The sequence below is a fragment of the Camponotus vicinus genome, unplaced genomic scaffold (assembly GCF_025532165.1).
Source record: "Camponotus vicinus isolate PSW18456_S1 unplaced genomic scaffold, iyCamVici1.0 SCAF_1, whole genome shotgun sequence".
Taxonomy (NCBI): domain Eukaryota; kingdom Metazoa; phylum Arthropoda; class Insecta; order Hymenoptera; family Formicidae; genus Camponotus; species Camponotus vicinus.
The window spans coordinates 22,313,341-22,339,691 of record NW_028141945.1 but is presented as its reverse complement, the minus strand read 5'-3'; the positions used below and the strand labels follow the sequence as shown (position 1 = coordinate 22,339,691).

At 33.8% G+C, this 26,351-nt stretch overlaps 1 protein-coding gene and 1 long non-coding RNA gene across 4 annotated transcripts; one reads left to right on the top strand and one right to left on the bottom strand.

Annotated features, from left to right (window-relative positions):
* The first annotated feature begins 1,089 nt into the window (after positions 1-1,089).
* On the top strand, positions 1,090-3,934 carry LOC145959579 (uncharacterized). The gene is made up of 3 exons (XR_014435089.1): positions 1,090-2,023; positions 3,244-3,308; positions 3,398-3,934. It is a non-coding gene; the product is annotated as an uncharacterized LOC145959579 (long non-coding RNA).
* On the bottom strand, positions 3,636-26,231 carry Tps1 (Trehalose-6-phosphate synthase 1). Of its 3 annotated transcripts, XM_083078559.1 has the most exons (11): positions 25,995-26,231; positions 18,076-18,178; positions 13,203-13,359; positions 8,216-8,380; positions 7,762-7,990; positions 7,339-7,655; positions 6,844-7,217; positions 6,477-6,668; positions 5,626-5,962; positions 5,107-5,400; positions 3,636-4,996 (listed from the first exon to the last, which is right to left on the bottom strand). In XM_083078559.1, the coding sequence occupies exons 2-11, from the start codon at positions 18,150-18,152 to the stop codon at positions 4,748-4,750; spliced, it is 2,391 nt and encodes a 796-aa protein (XP_082934685.1). In that variant the 5' UTR covers positions 18,153-18,178; positions 25,995-26,231; the 3' UTR covers positions 3,636-4,747. The 3 variants fall into 3 exon arrangements, with proteins under 3 accessions (XP_082934685.1, XP_082934683.1, XP_082934684.1); XM_083078557.1 differs by lacking the exon at positions 25,995-26,231 and having other exon boundaries at positions 18,076-18,970; XM_083078558.1 differs by lacking the exon at positions 25,995-26,231 and having other exon boundaries at positions 5,626-5,953; positions 18,076-18,969.
* Between the last annotated feature and the right edge of the window lie 120 nt (positions 26,232-26,351).

Genomic DNA, 26,351 nt, shown 5'->3' with positions numbered 1-26,351 from the left:
TATCACAGTTTAATATCAGAAGCGACTTATGCGTGCACCCAAACGCATTTCTAAGAAGAACGATAAAATGTAATGAACGGGATCAAGGGGATTCTTAGTGTTGCACTTGTTCGAAATCTGATGATCGATATTTCCTATATTCATGATTGACCGTTTAAAAAAAAGGAGGAAAAAAAGGAATCAAAAATAAATAAATTATTATATAATCATTTCCGAGAAAAAGAGCTGGGACAATTGTGTTTATTTTCATTTTGTTATTGATAGAAATTATTAACAAGATAAGACACAATTATGACATTTGCACTTTTAATTTACTGTATTATTTGTGGAGTACTTATTCCTTTAGTCAGCGACACGCGCAAACTTAGACACTAAGAGTTAAACCATTTTTGTAGATGAACATATGATATTATGTTCTACGTGATCTGATTAATGATTCAATAAGAGAATATACCGAAAAAATAGATATATATATGTATATATATACAAAATCTTGTAGAGCCGAAATTTGAATTGCACGGAAAACAACGATCGCGATATCGCACTTTGTATGAGCTGAATATTTTTCAGGCTAAAATCGTTTAATCGATATTAGAAAAAAACATGGATCAACATGGATTCATTAAAAAGCTACATGACAAATTGAGTGATTTGGTTCTTCGCACTCTTTAGTCAATGTTTGATAATACGATATCGATATCATGCTTTCAATCGAGAAAAGAACCATTTGTTTCGACTTTTCAATCGCGAGTACCTCTTTGTATATTCCTACAATACTACTATATATATTCTACTTTTTATTACTCCCGACTGCTGCCCCAACCTACGGTTGGCAAAAGACGGAGGGAGTATACGTTTCACCGAGCTCGGATCGGTTCTTACGGCTTTTCTCGATAACAATAACAGTTCGGTGTCATCTTTTGCACATCAGTTTTTTATTAACCAACGATGGTTTAGAACATAATTATTATTCTTTATTCTATTAATAAAAAGCGGAAAAACAATATTATTTCGTCTATACGTTCTCTTATTGGCTGATAGCGAAACTAAGAAGCAAAAATGATTCACCAATAAGATTCGTTCTAAGCATCCGTATAGGGAAATATAGTTGGAGACATCTCGAAGTAGTGGCGGCAATAATAATTGACATAACCCTACATGTCAAATTATTATTGTTGATTCTTCTTCTTCTAAGTCGCTCTCCTCATTTGAGGAATCGTGACCCTATAGTTTATATGCACTGTTTCACCACTCTCCTCCATCCGGATCTGTCCTCGGCCTCCCTTAAGGATGTCTGCAGTGGCTTTTCTGAGAAGGTCTTGATCTGGTCTATCCATCTTGTGGGCGACCTTCCTCTGGGACGTTTCCCCTCAACCTTGCCCTGAACTTACCAACTTCTCAAGGCCTGCCTCATCGCGACGAATGACATGCCCGAAATATTTTAAGATGTTTCGTCGGCACCTCGTGGACAACCGATCGTGGATGTTTAATTCTTCTAGAATCGACGCGTTGGTTCTCTTTTCTGTCCACGAAATCCGCAGCATACGCCTCCAACACCACATCTCGAACGCGTCTATCCGGTATCTGTCCGCTGCTTTTATGGTCCAGGATTCTGCGCCGTATGAAAACACCGGGAACACCAGTGTCTCCATGATTCGGATTTTAGTGGTCTTTGCAATCTGTCTATCCGACCATATTTTCACCAAGTCGATTACCGCCTTACGGGCTAGCGCTATGCGTCGCCTAATTTCTGGCTCGGAGCCACCCTGACTTGAGATCAGTGATCCGAGATAATTGAATTGCTGGACCACTTGGATTTGTTGCGGTAGATTTTGTAATTCAAGGGTGTTGCCCCTGTCCACAATCATTAACTTGGTTTTATCCAAGTTTATCTCCAGACCCAACAAACGGCTCTCTATTGTTGATTATTGATAATAAATTGTGAAAAATTGTAAAGTTATTGAAAAAAGTTTAAATCAGCATGGATAATATGGATATATCTGAAGCAAGTGTTCCTAAACAGGTAAGCTTTTCTCTCTTTCTATTATTAATAATAATTACTTTTATTTACAGCAAAGTCATAATATATAATATAATATAACATAATGAGAGAAAATAATCTTCTGTGTAGCCATATAATTATGATTATATGATATTTCTACAATTATTCTTGGCTACGCAGCAAATATATAAAATATATAAACTTCTATGATTGCAGAAATACTATATAATAATAATTATGTGGCTACGCAGAAGATTTTTTCTCACATTATGTTATATTATTGTTGTATTATTTATTAATAATAATTATTTTTATTTGCAGCATAGTCATAATAATAAATAATGTAATATAACATAATATGAGAGAATATAATCTTCTGTGTAGCCATATAATTATGATTATATGATATTTCTACAATCATTCTTTATTATTTATTATTATGACTATGCTGCAAATAAATATAATTATTATTAATAAATAATACAACAATAAAAAATATAACATAATGTGAGAAATAATCTTCTGCGTAGCCACATAATTATGATTATATAGTATTTCTGCAATCATAGAAGTTTATATATTTGCTGCGTAGCCAAGAATGATTGTAAAAATATCATATAATCATAATTATATGGCTACGCAGAAGATTATATTCTCTCATATTATGTTATATTATATTATTTATTATTATGACTATGTTGCAAATAAAAATAATTATTATTAATAAATAATACAACAATAATATAACATAATGTGAGAGAAACCTTTTGCGAAGCTATAAATGATGATATGATTATGATGGTATGAAATTTCTGCAATCATTCTTGGCTATGCAACAAATATATAAACTTCTATGATTGCAGAAATACTATATAATCATAATTATGTGATTATGTAGAAGATTCTGTCTCGCATTATGTTACATTATTATTTTTATTATTGTAGCTATGCAAATATATAATTACTTATATAATTTAAATAATATATTTATATAAGGATAATTGTATACAATTTATATGTATTATATTTATAAATATGAATAATTTTCTACATAACTGTATTTATTACACATAAATTTATATATTTGTCTATATAATTATAATTATATAGCTATACAGAAGTTTATATATTTGCTGCATAACTATAATTATTATTATATATTTAAATCTAAATATTATTATTATGACTTCTCTTTGTCTCTTTCTTTCTCTTTCTTTCGTGATACACGAATTAATAAAAAGATTACAGAATACTTGGAAGAATGTAGAAATACTTAGAAAAACGCAAGGCATATTGAAGTCGCATGGTAAGTAATGTAATTATTGTTTATTATTATTATTATATCTGTGTTACATGTTAGATGATAATAATAATTAAAACTGTACATATGTATAGGATGATAGGAAGAAATATGAAGATAAAAGAAGAAAGCAACGCACGATGTCATATATATTGGCTCAGCCAATTTGGCTGCATGATTGCGCCGCACTCATAATGTGCAAATTGGCAGCAATAGCGCCTTACTGCGAAGAGGAATCAAGTGAAAAAAGATCATCAATAAATTATATATCCAAATTATAATTACAACCCAGAATAAAGGAGAGAAAAGGAATTTTAAGAAGAAAGAAGATAATTATAATTAATATTTTAATTATTAGTCGATAGCCGGAACAAACCACAGTAATAACCGAATATAATTGGCTCTTACTTTTATGGAACCAACAAATCAACATTAAGTGAAAAGACGATAATTGAGCAATTGTTCTACTGAACGCAATCATTAATAATTAATTCATATACAAAATATGACATATTTTTATTAATTAAGCTCTTATATACAAAATGCGTAACATATTGATGCGTTGTACTTTTGACTCCTACAGCTTTTTATACTCTACACTCGACATACAATTTAGATACAGATCTCGTCAACATGTTTTCCATATCTTCTTTTCACCGCTCTTAAATTGCTCATAGCAATTCTTTAGTTTCCTTTTGCTCCTCCATTTCTGTTAATATATTTCACGCTACAAGTACATACGGAGTGATTTGATGATCATAACATGTAAACTTATCACGCATATCAGAATTTTATTTGGGCAAGGTATATTTCCCGATATGCGTGTAAATACGAATGAGTCAAGGCGTAAATGACTCTGCACATTACAACCCTAAGACAAATAATATATATCGCGCCCAATATACAGGGTGATTCTGAATAAACGTTTGTCTTTAAAATATCAAATTCTTGAAGGAATTCTAAGACGATTTTTCCTCTTGCAAAATTTTGCCCGGAGCTTAGTTTTTATACTATAAAGGAAAATAGTTAACTACTTACGGAACGAGTACAAGAGGTAGGCAGGGACGGCGCGATATAGGCGATTACGTGGGGCACTCGCCGCGATCAGCTGATTGCTATACGCGATGACTGTAACAATCAGTATGTGTGTGAGAATGTGTACGCACACACATACACACACTGATTGTTAGTCATCGCGTATAGCAATCAGCTGATCGCGGCGAGCGCCCCACGTAATCGCCTGTATCGCGCCGTCCCTGCCTACCTCTTGTACTCGTTCCGTAAGTAGTTAACTATTTTCCTTTATAGTTTAAAAACTAAGCTCCGGGCAAAATTTTGCAAGAGGAAAAATCGTCTTAGAATTCATTCAAGAATTTGATATTTTAAAGACAAATGTTTGTTCAGAATCACCCTGTATACTATAACGAAGGATATTTGAGCGTAACCTATGATTCGAGAGGTGTTCTTGATGCTGTGTAAGACATTTCCATCGTGATCCCACCGCTGCTGCGCCGAAATCGTGACGGAATACCCGGGATATCGATGCTGTTGCGAGGTTTGCGACTGCTGAGGTGCCTCTCGACCCACTTTAGCATCGTGAGCACCGAATCCGTGCTGGGCAGACGTCTCTCTGCGGACGTGCGGACAATGTGCGATGACGTTACGCGGAAAGTTGCAGCCATACCTTTCAAGGTCTATGCAGAAAGATTAAAATTCTCATGATAATCACAGAACGATAATGAATGTCGTTTTCAATAGATTGAGAGATATTGTTGCTCGGGCAGAAATAAAAAAAAATTCGTACCTTCATCGCATCTTCATCTGTAACATCATCTCCGGCATATATAATGCTGATACGTTCGCTCCAATCTAGACCAAATGCTGTACGTAGAATATAGATGGAAGCGCTGCCCTTGTTCCATTCGACCGGCGGTCTTGCCTCGATGGCGCAATGTGCGGCACAGGCTTTAAATCCAGCGGCTTCGATAAGTTTTTTAGCTTGTTCCACCATCCTGGGACGACTCTCCATCGGTGTCTCGCGATAGTGAAATGTGAGAAGCGCTCCTTTATTTTCGACCCAAGCACCGTCCCTGCACAACTTTAACAAGCAGACAGATAAATATAAAATAAATATATTTATCATAATTTCTTAATTATTTCACAAAAATCACGCGTGATTTTGTGCATGTTTATGCATGAATTTATTTAAAAAACAGATAATGTCATTATAACGATTTTATATAGCCATTACAGAGATTTCAATCAACGAAAAATATTTCAAGTATCACATTTATGTATATCTCATATATAACTTTTCATGTACCTGTTCCTGAAGCATCTTCATTAAACTGGTCACTTTTTCCTCCAATTCAGCCGGCATAGGATGAACGAATTTACTACCATCCGGATGTAAAATTTCCAATCCATGATTTCCGGCATACGTGATACCGTCTATTCCGACCATCGATTTTACATTGTTCACGTTTCTGCCCGATATGATCGCGATATAAACGTCCGACATATTGGACAGCCTTTGCAGAACGTTTTTCGTTTCAAGCGGCAAGATCGCTAGGTCAGGATGAGTAGCGATGGGCGCTAGTGTGCCGTCGTAATCCAGGAGGAGCGCTAACTTATGATTCTCACCGATGTACCTAGGGGACATGTAGTTGTCACTGGACGTTATCCGGCTTTCGTCATGAGTCAGGTAACATTCGCTCGCGCGGGCCCGCCGTCTTTCGAAAAAGCGTTTTCTGGATCTCTTTTATATGCCCCAAGAATGTAAGGATATTATAGAATCAATATCCCACATAGTGCAAGAGATGCAAAATTATAATTCTTCGTCATTGTCATCATAGCGACGTATGTATATAAGCATAGCCATATTATGTCGCCACGCCGCGACGTACCAAAACTCATGCTTAGCTTAAAAATATTACTTAGAAGCGTAATTGGTTTGTTTAATTTAGTACTATCTTAGTTTAGATTAGTACTATCTTAATGCAAATTTAAAAATAATCATATAATGCAATAATTCTTAACTTTAGATAATAATTACTTTGATTTTTTTTTACTTTTGTACATACTTGTATCATACCTTATATAGATATATCCCGTTCATGCGCATGCGCTGGTCGGGCCCAGTCATGCACATTTCTTAACGCATCTAATACCTACTTGCTTAAGTAATCGTCGAAATCATCCATAGTCACGGGCTGCATTGTGGTAGCACCTACAGAATCACGTTCTTCGAGTGATCCCATCACCTGAAGGAAGGACTTCATCCAATAGTTGACATCATGTATTCTTTCACGTCGACGTAACTGATTCATTCTTAACATACGTTCATCTTCGGGCATAGTAAGAGCTCTATGTAAAATTTTAAATTATTTTACTTTATTTTATTTTAATATTATTTTAATATATATCTTAAAATGACTGATATTAGATTAGACGAGAAGTAAAATTTCGTGGACAGTTAATATTAATTGCGTGGACAATTTTGTCAGATTAATTTTATTACAATGGACAATCATATACGTACCTGTGAATTACTTCTGCAGCTTCGTCAATCTCATAAGGATTGCAAATCAGGGCTTCGTGCATCGTTTCGCCCGCACCGGCAAACGGCGATACTATCAGCACTCCTGGTGGTTGATTGATTTGACAGGCGACGAATTCTTTAGCAACTAAATTCATACCATCCCTGAGCGGTGTGACGAGAGCGACGGCGGCATCTCTGTAGAATGCGGCTAATTCATCTTGGCTCACGCAGCCGTAAATATAACGTATGGGCGACCAGTTGGGTGTTGTGAAGCGACCGTTTATACAACCAATCAATTGATCTATCTCGAGCTTCAGATCCTGATACTCGCGAACGTCGGTACGTGAAGGCACTGCGATTTGCAACAATGTTACCTGTGATACGATTGAATATGCTTATTTAATACTTACTATGCTTGTTTGTTCTGATGTCTTGGATTAATTAATTTACAAAACAATTTGCATGCGCTACGCAAATAAATGCATTTAAACAGACCTGTTCACGGTGCTCGGGATGTTTCTCCAGTAACATCTCAAAGGCTTTCAATCTATGAACGAGACCTTTCGTATAATCTAGTCGATCGACGCCGAGTACGATCTTTTGATTCGATTGCATGACTTTGTTGGCAGTCTCTGCCAACGAGACAAATCTGTCGAATGGAATGCCGATTGGCAGCGGCCTTACTCGTACCGTTCTGCCACCATGTTCGACTAGCAAATTCTTATGATCCACTCTGCAGCCAAGACACCTCTGACAGCAGTCCACAAAGTTCAAACAATAATCATGAATGTGAAAACCCACCATGTCGCATCCTAAATGAGTGAATTACGAATAAGTGAATTACAAAAATTAGTTATTAGTTATTAAGGCAAGTCCTTATCTAAGAAAATCCGAGAAAATATTAACAGAAACACTCACCAAGCATACCCTGCAGGATCTCGTCCGCCCATGGGAAGAGTCTAAAGATGTCCCATGGTGGGAAGGGTATGTGAAGAAAGAAACCTAATTTAAGTCTGAGATCCTTCTCATCAGCCGCTTGTCTAATCCAATTGGCGGCTAACATCAGGTGATAGTCATGAACCCATACCAACGGCGTGCCGTTGGATTGATTCTCTTGCTCCTTGTGAATTTGTTCCAAGGCATCGACCTGCAACGACAGATTCATTAAAAATTATTCACTTTTTAGCTCTTAGTGTCTAATGTATTCAACATTATATTATTTGCTTAATGATATTTAATCCGCATTTATATGATTTTGTTTCATATAATAAGGAGAAACAAATATTGCTTCAATTGATTCGATTAAGACAAAGATGTTTCTCGAATCGCAAAGCAACGACCAATACTAATCATCACAAGCATACAATCGTACCGTTTTAGTGGCAAATTTTTCGTTAACTATGGAATACGCGCGCCAATGCTCCGCGATGAAGGTTGCCCGATCCGGCATAGAGTGAAAGAGCGGCCAGAAGGTTCCGTTACAGCATCCATTGTAATATGAATCGAAAATGCCAGGATCAACGTATACCGCAACAACCTGAAAACAAAGAAAGAACAATAATATTAGTATTAATATTATAAAAAGAGAGAGCAATTTGAGAAGGCGATGAAATTACAATTCTTCGTTTTTTGCATTTTTGCGATGCTCCTCGTTATTACAGTCATTAATTCAAATTGCAGCCACATAACATCGGTAGAATTTTCTGACACATTATATTTCATATTTAATAAAAGCGGTAATGTTTTTTAAATTTATAAAAGATTAATAATTATTGAAATTAATACTGCATTGATTAAAGCATCATATCTCTCGTCATGTATAATATTTTGAATTAAATTATTACCAGTCATATATTCTAACTAATGACTGTAAAGCGAGCGGTTCAAGACTGGTTTTATTGTTTCGACAAAGTTCTATGTAAAAATTAAAGACAGAGAGAAAGGTTTACACTGGATGACGAGATGTACAGCTTAAATCTACAAAATCACGCTCAAATATTCGGGATGGATATTTCGAATGTCTGGAAAGGTACCACGAAAGGTAAAACCAGCGGTAAGATAGCGATAATAAAAAGTAGGAAAGGGAGGTGAAATATAGATAAGACTGACGGATCGGAAGTGCGTAAGTCTGGGGTCTTTTGCATCCGATAGCGACGTATCGACCCCGCCTCCCTTTGTTAATATATCGCTTCTCGTTATCCCGCTATTATTTTGTTCGCGACACTGCCTCCTTTATTTCCGATCGAGTGTGAAAACAGGCCGTGCTACAAGAAAGCTCATTCTCTGTTTGACGCAAGTGGACAATCGACGAGCGATAAGACGATTTAATGCTTTTTCAAACGATAGACACAACCAACAGCGAACTGCCGTTTGTTTTCCTTTCATGGATATCGCCGGTCCACATTAACTAAGAGAGGTCAGGGAAAGCTTCTCTTTTCCTCATTGCGTATATATGTATTCACAGCTGAATCTCGCATTGTTATCGTTTCCTCCGAGAATCTTCGCGAAGTTGCTTAATCACATGATACGATAAAACGTATCAATTTCGCTGACGATTTCTTTCATCGAGCAGAATCGGGAGGAACCAAGCGATGAATTTCAACTTCAAATGGATATCGCGACAAAGTCTCGGAATTGTTGTTAATTAAAAGCAGTATTTTCGAATAATAAAATATATTATAAATTAAATTATAAATTAATATATTATAAATTAAATTAATTAAAAATTTAATTAAGAAATCATATTTTTTCATGTTGATAGTTCTTCGCAGAAGTTGTTTCGAATTCGATGCTTCCGATTATGATTTATACATGACAAAGATCTCACGGATCGATCGATTATCGATTGTTATTGTCCGATAATAATGCTAGAGAGATCAGAAACAAGAGACATATGATAGAAGAAGAAGAAATAATAAGAAGAAATAAGAAGAAATAAAATGAAACAAGATGTAAACTCTCTCTTTCGATTCTTGGAAATAAATAATTCTTGAACAAGATTTTGCATACAATTAATTTAAAAAATTAATTAAAAGAACAATAATTTTAAATAAGTAAACCGCACAATCAGAGATCGGACTTTTATGTGACATAAGAAAAAAATATGTTTTGCATCATTATTTCGTCCAATAGACTATTTAGAAACCTAACGTAAACATTTAAATTAGTCGTTATCGCGTGCACATTCCACGTGACATGATAGTCAGCTTTTCCCCCTTTTAATATTGTTTCCCCTTCATTTTCTTCATGTTACGCAAACATATTATTGAACGTTCCAGCCGCGATAGACAAAATAGAGCTGCTAAGAGGGGGACGAAAGACGTATGCTGACGTAAGAAAAGTAAAAAAAAAAGCAAAAATATCCAGAGGTTTTTACAATTCAATTAAATAAGATTTACTAGTTTTTCAGCGATATTCTGAGAATATATCGATTTGCAAAAATGCAAAAATGTACTTTTATAGTATATTTTTATCCGTATATTTTTTTTATTAAATGTTTTTTTATTAAGAATTTCTTTGAATAATCCTTGAGCACTGGACGTAAATTACATGTCGCAGAACAATTTGTTGCAAAAAATTTCTTTACTTGACGGTAATTATCGCACCCTACGACCTACGATGCAGCCTACGATTCTAATCATCGCGATCTTAATAGTCGTCGTCGTTAATTAAACAATATTGTAGGCTATCGGACATTGTTATCGGCGATATTAAAAAGTTCTCGTCTGCGCAAGATTCACGTGATCCCCATTGCGATGTCCGCGTCGGCGTAATACGTTAATCCGTGCTTAATCGTTGTCGATAGCTTTAATCGCGTCGCTGATAGCGCCAAAGACTTAGTAAAAGTCATCATCTGGGGATGATAGAGACGTAACGGGGGTTTCAATGCGTCACGCAACGATAACCCTACGCGATTCACGACCCCGCGACACGAATATCCGTGACATCAGATCACAGCCATCTGCATTTCGGATTCATTCATTTCGACCAACCTTTGGATCCATTGGAAGAATGATCTGTTACAAAACATTTTTTCCCCGAAAATAGGAAACAATAAGCCGTAGATAACAAATATATTTTACAAATTAAAATTCCTGGCTTCCCTTGCGAATCCCATCGTTCCAAAACTAAGTCAAAATATTTATACGTTTCTCTTTCAATTTTAAAAATGACGAATGATTTTATTCTGCAAGTGTGCAACTAATCTTTAAGTTTCTTTATTCGCGCTTATATTTTTCCTAGTAAAAGTTTTCATAATGTTATATTATTTTAATCTATCTTGGGGATAAAATAATTTATGATAATCAATAAAATAGATAACATATTATCATGTTGGAAGCTGTATATTATTCTGCGTGTTGAAAGAGCTTTGCAAAATACATTTTTTCCCCGAAAGCAGGAAACAATAAGCCGTAGATAACAAATATATTTTACAAATTAAAATTCCTGGCTTCCCTTGCGAATCCCATCGTTCCAAAACTAAGTCAAAATATTTATACGTTTCTCTTTCAATTTTAAAAATGACGAATGATTTTATTCTGCAAGTGTGCAACTAATCTTTAAGTTTCTTTATTCGCGCTTATATTTTTCCTAGTAAAAGTTTTCATAATGTTATATTATTTTAATCTATCTTGGGGATAAAATAATTTATGATAATCAATAAAATAGATAACATATTATCACGTTGGAAGCTGTATATTACTCTGCGTGTTGAAAGAGCTTTGCAAAATACATTTTTTTCCCGAAAGCAGGAAACAATAAGCCGTAGATAACAAATATATTTTACAAATTAAAATTCCTGGCTTCCCTTGCGAATCCCATCGTTCCAAAATTAAATCAAAATCTTTATACGTTTCTCTTTCAATTTTAAAAATGACGAATGATTTTATTCTGCAAGTGTGCAACTAATCTTTAAGTTTCTTTATTCGCGCTTATATTTTATATTCCTAGTAAAAGTTTTCATAATGTTATATTATTTTAATCTATCTTGGGGATAAAATAATTTATGATAATCAATAAAATAGATAACATATTATCATGTTGGAAGCTGTATATTATTCTGCGTGTTGAAAGAGCTTTGCAAAATACATTTTTTCCCCGAAAGCAGGAAACAATAAGCCATAGATAACAAATATATTTTACAAATTAAAATTCCTGGCTTCCCTTGCTAATCTCATCGTTCCAAAACTAAGTCAAAATCTTTATACGTTTCTCTTTCAATTTTAAAAATGACGAATGATTTTATTCTGCAAGTGTGCAACTAATCTTTAAGTTTCTGTCGTTTCTTTATTCGCGCTTATATTTTTCCTAGTAAAAGTTTTCATAATGTTATATTATTTTAATCTGTCTTGGGGATAAAATAATTTATGATAATCAATAAAGTAGATAATTATTATTATGTTGGAAGCTGTATATTACTCTGCATGTTGAAAAATAATAAAATGATCATTTATCAATAAGCATAATAGTTATATTGCTCTTGCCGGAAAATATGTGATATCGCCGTGAAAACAATCTATAAATAAGCTGTTTTTAACTGTCACCGAACTTTTTAACGACGAGAGGGTAGGCAAAGGCCATCTCCGAATTGATTTGTTGCACTAATTATTTTCCTGCCAGCAATTCTCGTGTTTATGCTGCTCCGACAATTTATTGTTTTTATAAACAATTGCTGAGCGATTAATTTTTGATGATCGATTAAACAGATATAATAATAAAATATATTCTTCGAGTATCGATCGAGAATAACATTGATAGTTAGTATTGCAAATAAAAGATAGGAAAAAAGAGATTAAAACGACACATTACTCGATGGAAAAGAATCACATTGGAATTTTCAACATGTCTGACGACGGAATATTACAGGTCGGTCGAAGAGGGGAATGGTTTTCTTCGCCACGTGATATATTGTCAATGCCAAGGTGAGTGAAATCTACGCAATGTAAATGGCGATAATGATAAGACTTCACCTGGCTCAGGTATGGCTAATTTGAGCTAAAAAATTTTCTCGCTTCTCTCGTTTAAATGAAATTCAGTGAAACAAAATGCATTTGATTCAAAAATATTTGGATACGTAAAAAAACATGACCACATGGATGTATTTTTCTAGAATCAGTTTAAATGCTTTTAGAGAAGAAGTCAGATTTTAATGTTTTAAATTCTTCAGAAACTTCAACATAGAGATCAACATAACCCTAATAATATAATTTTAAGATTTCAATTTTTTTTCTCTTAAAATGCACGTCCACCTATGTCAATTACAGAGAAAGAAGTTTGTATCAAAATTAAAAATATACCAGTGGTTTTTTCTACATACAAACGAAAAATCGATCGCTATTAAACACTGAGATTTGACTCACCTTCCGAGATAATAAACCGGCGGTAGGTGTGCGATCGTTGGGATTGGATTCGGGGATCGGTTCGTTCGGATTTTCCATGTGCAATCCCGGCCATCCAACCCAGATTCCATTTCCACTTATGACAACCGGCGCTACCGCAGTTACTAGACCACCAGCGCTATGAAAAAGAAAAGTTTATGAGCAGAAAAAAAAATATATATATATACATACAGGGTGTCCCATTTTAAAAGTTCCACTAGATTATCTCTTTAGGAAAGCATTTAAGAAAAAAATGTTTCAAACAAAAGTTGTTTGGTTCGAAAGGGGACATAAGATGGTGCCATTGGTTTGACCTTGAAGAGTCATTTGAAGGTCACATGAAGATCACCTTGAATTTCTTAAACTGAGCACCCTATATATTTTTGCATATTCTTGTAGCTTATCTCGAGAGCTTTACAAAACACTATAATTAAGTATTTTTTCATTAAGTACTTTTCGAGTTATGAGGCTTGAAATAATTTCTTAATTTTACATAAACTATAAAATATCTAGTAAAATACTCATTTTTCGATTATCTTATCTTAATACTTTTGTGCACAGAACAATGTGAGGAATCAATTAGTGTAAATAAAAAACATAGTTGTTTTTGAGAAAAAATATGTAATTGTTAATTGCAAATTACAAATTTTTTTAGAAACTATTATGTGTTTTCTTTACACCAATTGATTCCTCATATTGTTCTGTGCATAAAAGTATTAAGGTCAGATAATCGAAAAATGAATATTTTACTAGATATTTTATGGTTTATGTAAAATTAAGAAATTATTTCAAGCCTCATAACTCGAAAAGTACTTAATAAAAAAATATTTATTTATAGTGTTTTGGAAAGCTCTCGAGATAAGCTACAAGAATATGCAAAAATATATAGGGTGTTCCATTTAAGAAATTCAAGGTGACCTTCATGTGAGCTTCAAATGACTCTTCAAGGTCAAACCAATGGCATCATCTTATGTCCCCCTTCGAACCAAACAACTTTTGTTTGAAACATTTTTTTCTTAAATGCTTTCTTAAAGAGATAATCTAGTGGAACTTTTAAAATGGGACATCCTGTATATATATATATATATATATATATATATATATATATATATATATATATATATATATATATATATATATATATATTATACATAGACAAAAAATCAAAGACAAAAATGTGAAGAAATATGCCTCTCCAAAAGTGGAGAGGCAGACGAAAATACTTTTAAAATACTTTTTTGTCAAAATAGATTATAAAAAAGCTTTACGCTATAGAATTTAAAATCAAATGTTACCAGTTCCTATCTTGTGTTAAAAAATTGCGTCATCTCAATGTGTGTGAGAGTGCGATATTATTTACTATTTACATGAATCTCTCTATTTGATTTTGCATAAATTAGCTGCGTCATAATTGTGTCTTGGCAAGAGCTATAAAAATATAATATACCGCTAGTTTGTTAACAGTAAATATCTATTTTCTCTTTAAAATGACGTAAAGTTTCAGTTATACCTAATCATACATCGATTATTCCTCGATGTTTCATAATGATAAAACTGGAAAATACCTGATTATAGTATATTATTAAACAACCGAGAGATTCGCGCGAATTTTTGCAAGAACGTTGTAATTACCGTTGTAATTAGTTAATTATACATTTAATAATCCAACACATACGCTCTCAGAAGTGACATTGAGTATAATGATATTAACTCGTTTACGTAATATACAATCGCGTCATTACTTATGTCCGTCTCGTACTGATCACCAAGAGATTTCTTAAAAGCATGTGCATCTAGCGCGTAAATGCGTCACGACATCGTGAAATTACTCCAGAATTATTTCCTTCCAGAAATTACTCCAATTATTGTAGTGTTTTTTCTTTCTGATTTTCGCACGTGATAATTGATCGATGATAATTACACGTCCGTGGCAATTAATGCACGTTTTTATTCTCAAACGAATCTTGTATCAAAATCGTGAATTATTTTCGCGATTATTTTTCTCGAGAGAAAGTCAAATCAAATTGATAAAAAAATTCAAAGATGAAAGAAGACTGAGTGTCTGAGAAATCCTGTAGAGAGATCGTACACTATACTTATTTACGATTATTTGTATGCATTGCTGGAAAATATCGCGTCAACATTTTCTTACATTAAAGATAGCGATCTGATGTTTGACTTCAAGTCGTACCAAGTCCTCTGACATAAATGAATACGATGTTTACAAACCTCGCGACGATGTTGTTTCTTATCGCGATCGATTTTTTTCCATTTGTATGAGTGATTATAATTATTGTTTCTACATCTCATCTACGCGATTATACAAGGAGAAATTTATTACGTCGATTTATACATGTGCATCTTGTACATGATCTACTTAAAAAATATTAAACTTAAATAATTATTAGAAAAATAACTATTATGGTCATTTTGAGATTTATCAAATCGAACGTAAAATTTCAATATGATTGTCCGCATTCATTATTTTCATTTTTTTGTAGCGCGTAATTTTTTTTATATCCCTGGATATTTTATATCAATTTCGTCAATCGTTTTATAGCACATTACATCGAGCGATATGCTAGAAAAAAAAAAAGAAGATTATATAATAAATAAGAACGATTCTCTATATTCAATGTACGCGCGTGTACGATAATATAATCTGCGTAATCAAATATATTGATAAGTCTTTTATCAAATTTAACCGGTTCTCGTACATTATCGGCTCGGAATAATCGGTAATTGGTCATTCGCATCAATAAATATTTTTTCCATGATTCGGCGTGAATTTCTCGTGCGCTGTTTTACGCGATTGGAGACGATAACGTGGGTGTCCAGGAGCACGACACGTGACCGGCAGACACGAGGTAGACACGTGCGATTATGACGCGGCTGGTATGCAATTCACTGGTAAGCGCTTCGAGAAAAATTCGCGATAATTATACTTATCAAACTATTTGTATACTTAATTGGTTATCATTCCGTGTCAAGAATACTTTATTTCGTCGTTTTGTGGAGTTCGAAGGTGATTAAATATTTGAGAAATGCATCAGAAATATAATGTCGGAAGAAATATTATATCGTTATCATTCGTGAAATAATAGAACAAACGTCAAAACGTCACTTTTTTAAAAATTGAAAAAAAAATTATATGAGAAAAAATAATGCTGTAAATAATACAAAGTGCCACTTATCAAATCATTCGCTAATTAATCTCCTTGAAATAAAATTACATTTTTTTCAATGTTTGGAAAAATTGAAAATTCTTCTTCTCGTAATACGGAGATATATTTAATTGAATATCATAAAAAAAGTAATTAGAGACCAAACAGTGATTGATTAATCGTGTTTATCAAAGTTTTGTACTATTATATTTCTTTCACATTTTGATGTCGACGTGAGTAAAAAACAAATAAGAAATTGCATTACTCTTCCAACTAATCTACTCGTATCAAGAATACATAAATTTCGCGTGATATTTTGTAAGACCATTAACATTTGTATTCTACACAAACGCGATTAGATTACGTTTGCAAAAAAAATTATTTTGAATATGATTAAGAGAAAGAAAGAGAAAGATGTACTTTTACGATACGAATAGTGCTCGTCAATTTTTTTTTCTCTCGTTCTCTTATCAATTCAATTAATTATCTCAATCGTTACCGCACTAATCACCTTTGAGCATTTTTTTTGCGACATACGTTGTATTTTCTCAATCGTTGGTTTTGACGAATGCAAATTATTGATCGATAGTGACTCTTACGTTGACAAACGCACAATGTCAGAGATATTCGAGATCATATTGTCAAATATTTGCCGAATGTAAAGAGAATCACAAACCTATTTCATTCTCCAGATACGAGTTTTAAACGAACTTCGTTACTCATTACATTATCGCTTCCGTTACATCATCGATCTGTTATTATTAACTGTGTCCTCGTATATGTACCACGTGTTTATTTTTCGATGACGCATTTTTTTTCGAAATAACTGGTCTTTCCATTACATGTTTCGTATCCTTTTTTTTATTTAACGTGCATTTATTTGGACCTGCATAACTTCTTATTATCTTTTATTTCGCGACTCTAATCATCGCCAAAGACATTTAAATATGATCGAGATTTTTCAATTACTGACATGAGTTCTACTATGAGACTGCTGTATGTACAAAATACAAGCAAAGTCGTCTCTATGACAAATATCCTGTTAACAGAGTATGATTTCTCGAAAAATGTGATTGTAGATATAACGACTGTGATGTAACTTTATATAATAATCGTGCTCAATCTATCATGTTTGTTATCTCGAAATATGTAAAAATGTAAAACGAAAAGCGAAATGCAAAATAATATGAATATCAACACGGTATCAATTTTAAATATTGCAAATGACATATTACGATTGTGTCATTCGATTGTAAATATATGAATAACAAAAAACTCATGCGAGAGAGCACAACAGTTTACTTGTATATCACAAAAGGTTAATGCAATATATGATAAAAAACACATCTTTCGATACTATCAAAGTGTAAAATTAATGCGAGAAAATGGCGTAAAAATTCCGTTGTAAATATACGTATGATTAGTGTACGTGGAAGTCGATTACATATACATATATTTAGTTATATTTAGAATGTAAATGAGAAGATGTAGTGTAATCAGTGAGAGAAAGAATATCAATAGTCACACTTAAAGCGCTACAAAAATATTGACAAACGTCATCGATTACAAGAAATAAGGTTTTTTTTTTGAATGCATCATCACATATACATCCCGTATGTTTAGTCTTGTACGATACTTTATATAAGATAATAGATATATATTTCCTTATCATTAAAGCGAGTCACACTAACCTGGCCTTACGTTCCAGCTGACCGGTTAATTCGTTCCTCTTTAGCACAAACGGCAACCTGTTGCTCACGACGATCATGCTCCCGTTGGAGGTGAAACCCGGTTCTATAGACATGATCGATGCGGTGAGTTTACGGAAAACGTGGGGAAGGAAAGAGAAGAAAGGTGACAATGTCAATGAGTAGCGTCCTTGTTCACGCGGAACGCCGTGTGTCACGTGCAATCACGCGCATACAGACTCGCAGCGAAAGATGGGTCTCTTTTATCTTCTCGTTCTCTCGTAGCTTCTCTCTCTCTCTCTTTTTCTCGCTCTCTGTATCTCTTCTTCTGATAGAAATCGCTCGCGATCGCCTCGTGCTACGCTTTTCGCTCGACTTCTTCGGCGTTACTGCCGCTCTTGGCCGGGGCCCATGTTCCCTGATCGAGGGTTCGATAGAGAAAAAATGTGGCGAGCGGAGCGAGCGGGTGGCGATTGGCTTGCGTCGCGTTGCGTGGCCGAGACGAAACTGAAGCAACGCGTTAACGTCGCGCTTTATCCCTCTTAGCCGGCGCAACCATTTGGTCCAAAGTGCATTCCCTATAACCGTATCAATCGCGGGGGCCGCGACCTTTCGGCCACCCGCGCTGACCGCCCTCTCGACCGTCGTCGTCGTCGTCGTCGTCGTCCCTTCTCCGATCGCGTCATCGCGATTGAATAACGAGCTTGCCGTGACGTTGCCGTCATCCCCATTCGGATGCAGCGCGATGTAAACACACTCCCTTCTCGCCCCGCGCGATATCTCGCGATATCGCTCGCTCTCTACCGCGATTACGTCTCCCGCCGAGGCCGGATTTCGACGATCGAGCTCGATGACGAGCTGCCGAATGATCGTCGGACGGACAGGTGACACCATTCGAGACGCGTGATCGATCACTGACTGCGGATACCAATCGACTACCAACGACGCGCGTTCTCTACCTCGAGTGGCCCGATCAGCTGACCTTCTTTCGCGCGCGACATCTGCGTTATGCCACGATTTTGACAGGTCGTCAAAACGGATTTACAGAAATCGATTTACCTGTATCACGATGCAATCGATTTCACCCATAATCGATGAGGATGCTATTTATTTTTGGGACATGGAAATTAAATTATTATAGATGATTACGCATGATTCTTTCATTTGTCGATGCTGGGGTTCCTTAAAGATAGTCTCAGATGTTTCAGATAAAGGATTAATATAATCTTATCGAAAAAACTGGTCTTGAAAAGATACGTATTAAAAATATCGCGATTCATATCACTTTACTCGAAATCGGAAATAACATCATCTTAAAGTTAAGAATTAAATAATTATCTCACTTTTGTATATAAAAGTGTATAAATGTAATAGCTTCATACGAGAGAATCAGAATGATTGGCGAAAAACCGATCGCTATTTTCGCGACAAAGCCTAGAAGAAAAGTCTAGGCGATGAGTCATTTGATCAACGTTAATGCGTCTGGTTAAAAGTAATAACGACTGCAAGTACGTTCGAAAAAATCTTATCATCACGCTGCGAACGCGTGTTTCATCGCCGTCATCGACTCGAGGCACGCTCACGGCAAGCCAAAGAAAATTGGCACGTGTCGCGCACGCGGTAGATGCGTTTTAGTCTACGCGGAAGTAGATGTTTATCGCTCAGCTGGATTACATGATGTATGGGCGAAGAGAGAGAGAGGGAGATAGATACGGAAAAAGAGAAAATATAAGAAAACGTTATCTTTCGCCCTCAAAATATTGCGACGAGTGAAAAATGACGTCGTGCGTCATGCGAATTTTTACGTCGATATGCATCGAGCAGCCAATGGATGAATTATATCGAAATGCGAACGACGATTTTAAATATACATTAGCGTGTATAAGGAAACAATAACTTTCGAAATATACATTTCAATTTAACATCGATACGCCAGTCTTTTTTTTAAATATGCGTGTCTTAATAAATATAAATATAATAAATATAATAAATATAATATAACATAAAGTCTGGCGTATATATTCTAATCATGTGTAATTTTCTTTTTTACTGTTTGATGCATATTAAAATTATTCGCGTAACTCGAATATTATTTCGTGTGCTCTTTCGATTGAATATAAGATTGCACGTCGATATTTGTTGTAATAGTTAATAGTCCTTTCTTAGCTTTGTGAACTTGCGTTTATTTCCATGCACCATATTTATCAATGAAAAGATATCTTTTGTGAATTTAGTGGTCTTTTTCAATGATTCTTATCAATGAAAATCGCAAAAATTAATGTTGTAAATATAACTAGATTAGATCTTATCCGTCCTCGGAAAGACTTTAATCACATTTGTCTTCTTATCTTTGTAAAGGATCTAAAATATGATCTAAGATCATAAATTGATAATACAATGCACTCAATTGAAACCAATCAAAGGATTTTAATGGGATCAGTGTCGAGTATCAGTTTTCTTTGAGATTCCCAGCTTCGGTTATCTAATATTTGTGCTTTTTGTGAATTTAGTGGTTTTTTTCAATGGTACTTATCAATGAAAATCGCAAAAATTAATGTTGTAAATATAACTAGATTAGGTCTTATCGTCCTCGGAAATATTTTAATCACATTTGTCTTCTTATCTTTGTAAAGGATCTAAAATATGATCTAAGATCATAAATTGATAATACAATGCACTCAATTGAAACCAATCAAAGGATTTTAATGGGATCAGTGTCGAATATCAGTTTTCTTTTAGATTCCCAGCTTCGGTTATCTAATATTTATGCTTTATATATATATTATTTTTATCTATACAGGGTGAGTTTTTGGAGGTGTGAAGTTAGAATTTCGACTGAAAGTTCTGATGGTTCTGATTAGAGTTCCAGCTTCCTTTTAAAGAGTTTTAGAGTTCCTTATTAAAAATTAAAAGAGTTCCGGCGATTAACATCATTATAATAACATTTAAAAAATGGGGTGCTAACTTCACACTCGATTTAAAGATCAAATAGTTCTGAATAGCACATTTGCTTCATTTTAATGTGTACTAGAGTTCCTGATAAATAAAAAAAAATTTTTTGATATTACAAAAAAAATATAAAAATTAAAAACAAATTTTATATTGATTAGTTCTGATGATTAATTACAATCCCTCTGTACATTTTTAAGAGTTCCTGATAATTTTTATAATTAAAATAAATATAATTAAAAAGTTATTGTCTCAACTTTAAAGAGACCTCGTTGCGTAAATTTTCTAAGTACGGAGGGAAATTATTTTGAGGAGTTCCAATAGTTCTCGCAACAGTTTTGGTTAGTCCTCCAAAAGTTATAGAAATAATCCTAATGATTGAAAGCGATCCGATTAATAATTAAAAAGTTATTCAACTTTAAAGAGACCTCGTTGCGTAAATTTTCCAAGTACGGAGGGAAATTATTTTGAGGAGTTCCAATAGTTCTCACAACAGTTTTGGTTAGTCCTCCAAAAGTTATGAAAATAATCCTAATGATTGAAAGCGATCCGATTAATAATTACAAAGTTATTCGACTTCAAAGAGACCTCGTTGCGTAAATTTTCTAAGTACGGAGGGAAATTATTTTGAGGGGAGTTTGAATAATTCTCGCAGTAGAATGAGTTAGTATTTTAAAAGTTATGAAAGAAATTTTCATCAAAATTTTATTAAGATATAATAACGAAATTACGAATTGTATAATAAAATTAATGAATATAAAATCGCACAAATACGTCCAATTTTTTAAATTAATTTAAATGTTATTTCTGTGTAATATAAACTTCGATCTTTAAATCGAATGTGAAGTTAGCACCCCATTTTTTAAATGTTATTATAATGATGTTAATCGCCGGAACTCTTTTAATTTTTAATAAGGAACTCTAAAACTCTTTAAAAGGAAGCTGGAACTCTAATTAGAACTATCAGAACTTTCAATCGGAATTCTAACTTTACACCCCCCGAGTTTTTTATCTTGAGACATCGAAATATCTCGTAAAGTCTAAAAGATACGATAGAATGTTTCAGACAAAAGTTGTATGGGGGTTTCAAGGGGGACATAAGATGGTGCCATTAGTTTGATCTTAAAGAGTCACCTGAAGGTCACATGAAGGTCACCTCCAACTTTTTAAATGGGACACCCTATATGCTTTTACATATTCTTATAGCTCATCTCGAGAGCTTTCCAAAACACTATAATTAAGTTAGTTTTCGTTAAGTACTTTCCGAGTTATGAGGCTTGAAATCATTTCTTAATTTTACATAAATCGTAAAATATTTTGTAAAATATTCATTTTTCGATTATCTTACCTTAATACTTTTATGTACAAAATAATGAGAGGAATCAATTGGTGTAAAGAAAACACATAGTTATTTTTAAGAAAAAATATGTAATTGTTAATTGCAAATTATATATTTTTTCTTAAAAATAACTATGTGTTTTCTTTACACCAGTTGATTCCTCTCATTATTTTATACATAAAAGATTCAGATAGATAATCGAAAAATGAATATTACAAGATATTTTACGGTTTATGTAAAATTAAGAAATGATTTCAAGCCTCATAACTCGGAAAGTACTTAATGAAAACTAACTTAATTATAGTGTTTTGGAAAGCTCTCGAGATGAGCTACAAGAATATGCAAAAGCATATAGGGTGTCCCATTTAAAAAGTTGGAGGTGACCTTCACGTGACCTTCAGGTGACTCTTTAAGGTCAAACTAATGGCACCATCTTATGTCCTCCTTGAAACCATACAACTTTTGTCTGAAACATTTTATCATATCTTTTAGACTTTACGAGATATTTCGATGTCTCAAGATAAAAAACTCACCCTGTATATATATATTTTTTTTCAAGCTTATGTTTCTTCTAAATAGAATTTACTATGCATTCGATTGCTCATCTCTGTCTTAATGCGATATCGCTTTGAGTGTAATTATTGGTCTATAAAGAAATCTATTTTATATAGATAAGCATTGGACATTGGAATGCACAATAGAAATAACATGACCCTTCAACCGTGCGGTAAAATTATAAATGCTAAGAAATGTGATAAGTACTCGAGAATATGTTGAAACATTAAAAGATCATATACTGCCACAGCACTGACGATTTCTGGTTTCTACCGAAAATAGAGAACAAATTTTTCAAGTACATATCATGAGAAAATATTGTTGCAAAACTCGAATCAAATTGAATTAGTATAATATTTACTTAGAAATCTTAGAATTTTCTCAGATAATTTTCGTTATTCGTATCATTACACACTTGTTATTCATTGTTGCTTAATCACCGATCGCAATTGCAAGTCGTTACGTATGTTCTTGAATATAAATAATTTGATTCGTCTAAAAAAAATTCATAACCAATAAACAAAGACATATGTATATATAAAAGCAAAAGAAAACGTGCCAAGGTAACGAAGCCAGAACTAGTATGATGATGTGTAACTTCAGAGATACCCAAAGCATTTTTATTTGAGTCTCTCTATATTAATCCTTAATCCGGGGGGAGGAGTACTTGCTAATTAGTTTGTAGTTTTTTATGCACTATGCCTTGCAATAATGGAATCTTCGTTGCAATTACTTTGGAGCATTGGAAAGAAAAAAAATTTATATCGAGAAAAAAAACGGATTTACAATATATTCCGAGAAATTAAGGATTCAATCTCTATCTATATATTTAAGTTAATTACGTACGAATATAACAAAAAAAAGATGACTTTATATATAATTTTATATACATACTTCTGGACAAAATTAACGCATAATTTTTTTCACTTTTTCTTTACTCTCTAAAAGTGAATCAGTGTACTATCATTGTAATCAATGCTGTACTTATAACTGCTTGTAATCAGTGAGTATTTACTGTTTTTCAGTGATAATACACTGATTCACGCTAGTGAAAGTAGTATATATTTACTGTTTTTCAGTGTATTATCACTGAAAAACAGTAAATACTCACTGATTGCAAGCAGTTATAAGTACAGCACTGATTACAGTGATAATACACTGATTCACTTTTAGAGAGTAAAAGCTGATATTTGAATTTTAACGAAAAATTTTAAAGGAAAAGTGAAAAAAAATTATGCGTTAATTTTGTCCAGGAGTATATATGTGTGTATATATATATATATATATATATATATATATATATATATATATATATATATATATATATACAGGGTGTTCCCGGGTTAAATGGGTTAGCTGGAAGCTATCATTTTGAACTAAATATTTAATAATTATAAATTTTGGTTACTGTAAAGCAATAAAAAAAGCAATAAAAAAGATAAACCTAGATTATTTCGATATTATTCGTTCCTATGTTTCTGTAACTTAACAAGTCGATATCTCTTGAACGAAGCGTTTGCGAGTAAACTTCCAGAGGAAATTTTTGCTTGTTTTGAGGTCCTAAATTTATATTTTAAGTTTGGCCATTTAACCCGGGAACACCCTGTATATATATATATATATATATATATATATATATATATATATATATATATATATATGACTTTATATATGACTTTAAATATAATAAAATGTAATAAAAATATAGATATATAATAATAATATTATAAAATAAATATACATATATCAAAATATAGATATATAATAATAATATTATAAAATAAATATACATATATCAAAATATAGATACATAAGAAAATATTTCTTCACGTCACTTATGACAAAATTTTTGACAGCAGACCCAACACGTGCTTTGCGCGCTTATGTGTTGGAGGCGCCCTCTATTGTAGCACTTTAAAATTGGCGAGCGTTTGATGCGTCATTAGATCACGAAAGATGGGCGCATTATTTGGATATCGGATTATGTATAAATTAAGATCTTTCGTAATAAAGATCGGAAATAGCTGCCAAAATAAGAGTACGCGTACATTCGATGAACTTCGGCTCGAGGACGAGCGCGAAAAATTAATAGCGATATATATTTATATTGACGTTCGCGATTCAATCGATTACTCATCGAATTTCAATCGATCAAAATTAAATTTTCTATACAATAATACGAGCAATTGATCGTTCTTAATATCTGTCACGTACCTAGATCTGTCTAGATTTTTCCTTTATCTTCCCGAAACATATTTATTCAATATTTATTTATTTCAAACTTGCATATATAACATATTTAAGGCGGCCAATAAAAGCGCGCCAAAGATCAAATTTATGAATGAAACGGAAAAGGTCAAGATTGCGTCATTCGAAAGAGCACACAGATGAAATTAATCGATAATATATACAAGTACACAGGAATATATCTTTAGGGATCATTCGTGCATGCATTTATACTGATATTAAGACGACGATTGATATATTGACGAGAAATCGCGTCAATTCGAAAGTCGCGACAACAATCGATTCGCGCCATTTTTGCACATATTTTCATGAGCAAATTGTACATTAGAGTCAATATCATGTAATTTAAATTTGACTGATTCTAAACTATAGGTACAGGATTTAAAATCGCACCCTGTATATAATCGCGACGAGTTTATCAACTTCTCGTGCAATAGACAGAGAGAGAAATTATCATCGCGATTCCATTTCGCGCGTTTATAACAAATTTATAACATTCCATTTATAACAAATAAACGAAGGTATCATCCTGCGACGTGTCTATTGCATCGAAATGCAAACTCGCCGATCACGAGTTGGGTTCAAATTCCTGGTTATACAAGAGCGATCTAAAAATAGAGAGAGCTTGCCAGCTTACTTCATTCAAACATTGTTAGCGCGCGACCGCATCCCCTTTAATTTCACTCCTTTTTCGCGACGAGCAAAAAGGGCGCGAAAAAAAATGCGATCACGCACGTATGCGTGTGATCGCGTCTTTTTATTAACTTATCGACTAATCGAGCAATTGTCATCATATAAGGGAACAAGTGACAGGTCGACCTGGGACACCCACCTCAACGCTCGACTGTCGTCCTTTAATTCCTCTCGTATGACAGCGCGTAAAACGTACGCGTCTTGTCGCTATTCAGCGCGTTTCCGAATGGACGAGATGCGAATCTCGAGTTTTCAATCCTCCTCGATACGAGCACTGTGCATGTCACACCGTATATATGTATACCGGCGAGTGATGACGACGCAAGGACGCAACAGCGGCGGCGTTAATCAGTATCCTCACGAGAAGCACGTACTTTCGAGAAGGTAACCAGAGTCGACTGACCCGGCGCGGCCTGTCAACTGTCAAGATGATCGATGAAAATCCCCAGGCGCTCGCGGGGAGCAAAAATGTCACCAGAATCTCCGCCTCGCTCCG

Excerpts from the sequence above, each read along its gene's own strand:
- Tps1 (XM_083078557.1), bottom strand. The coding sequence starts at position 18,188 with ATGTCTATAGAACCGGGTTTCACCTCCAACGGGAGCATGATCGTCGTG. Across the intron at positions 7,656-7,761 it reads GATCCTGCAGGGTATGCTTG|GATGCGACATGGTGGGTTTT; the intron begins GTGAGTGTTTCT and ends TCACTCATTTAG. Across the intron at positions 4,997-5,106 it reads CAGATGAAGATGCGATGAAG|ACCTTGAAAGGTATGGCTGC; the intron begins GTACGAATTTTT and ends CTTTCTGCATAG.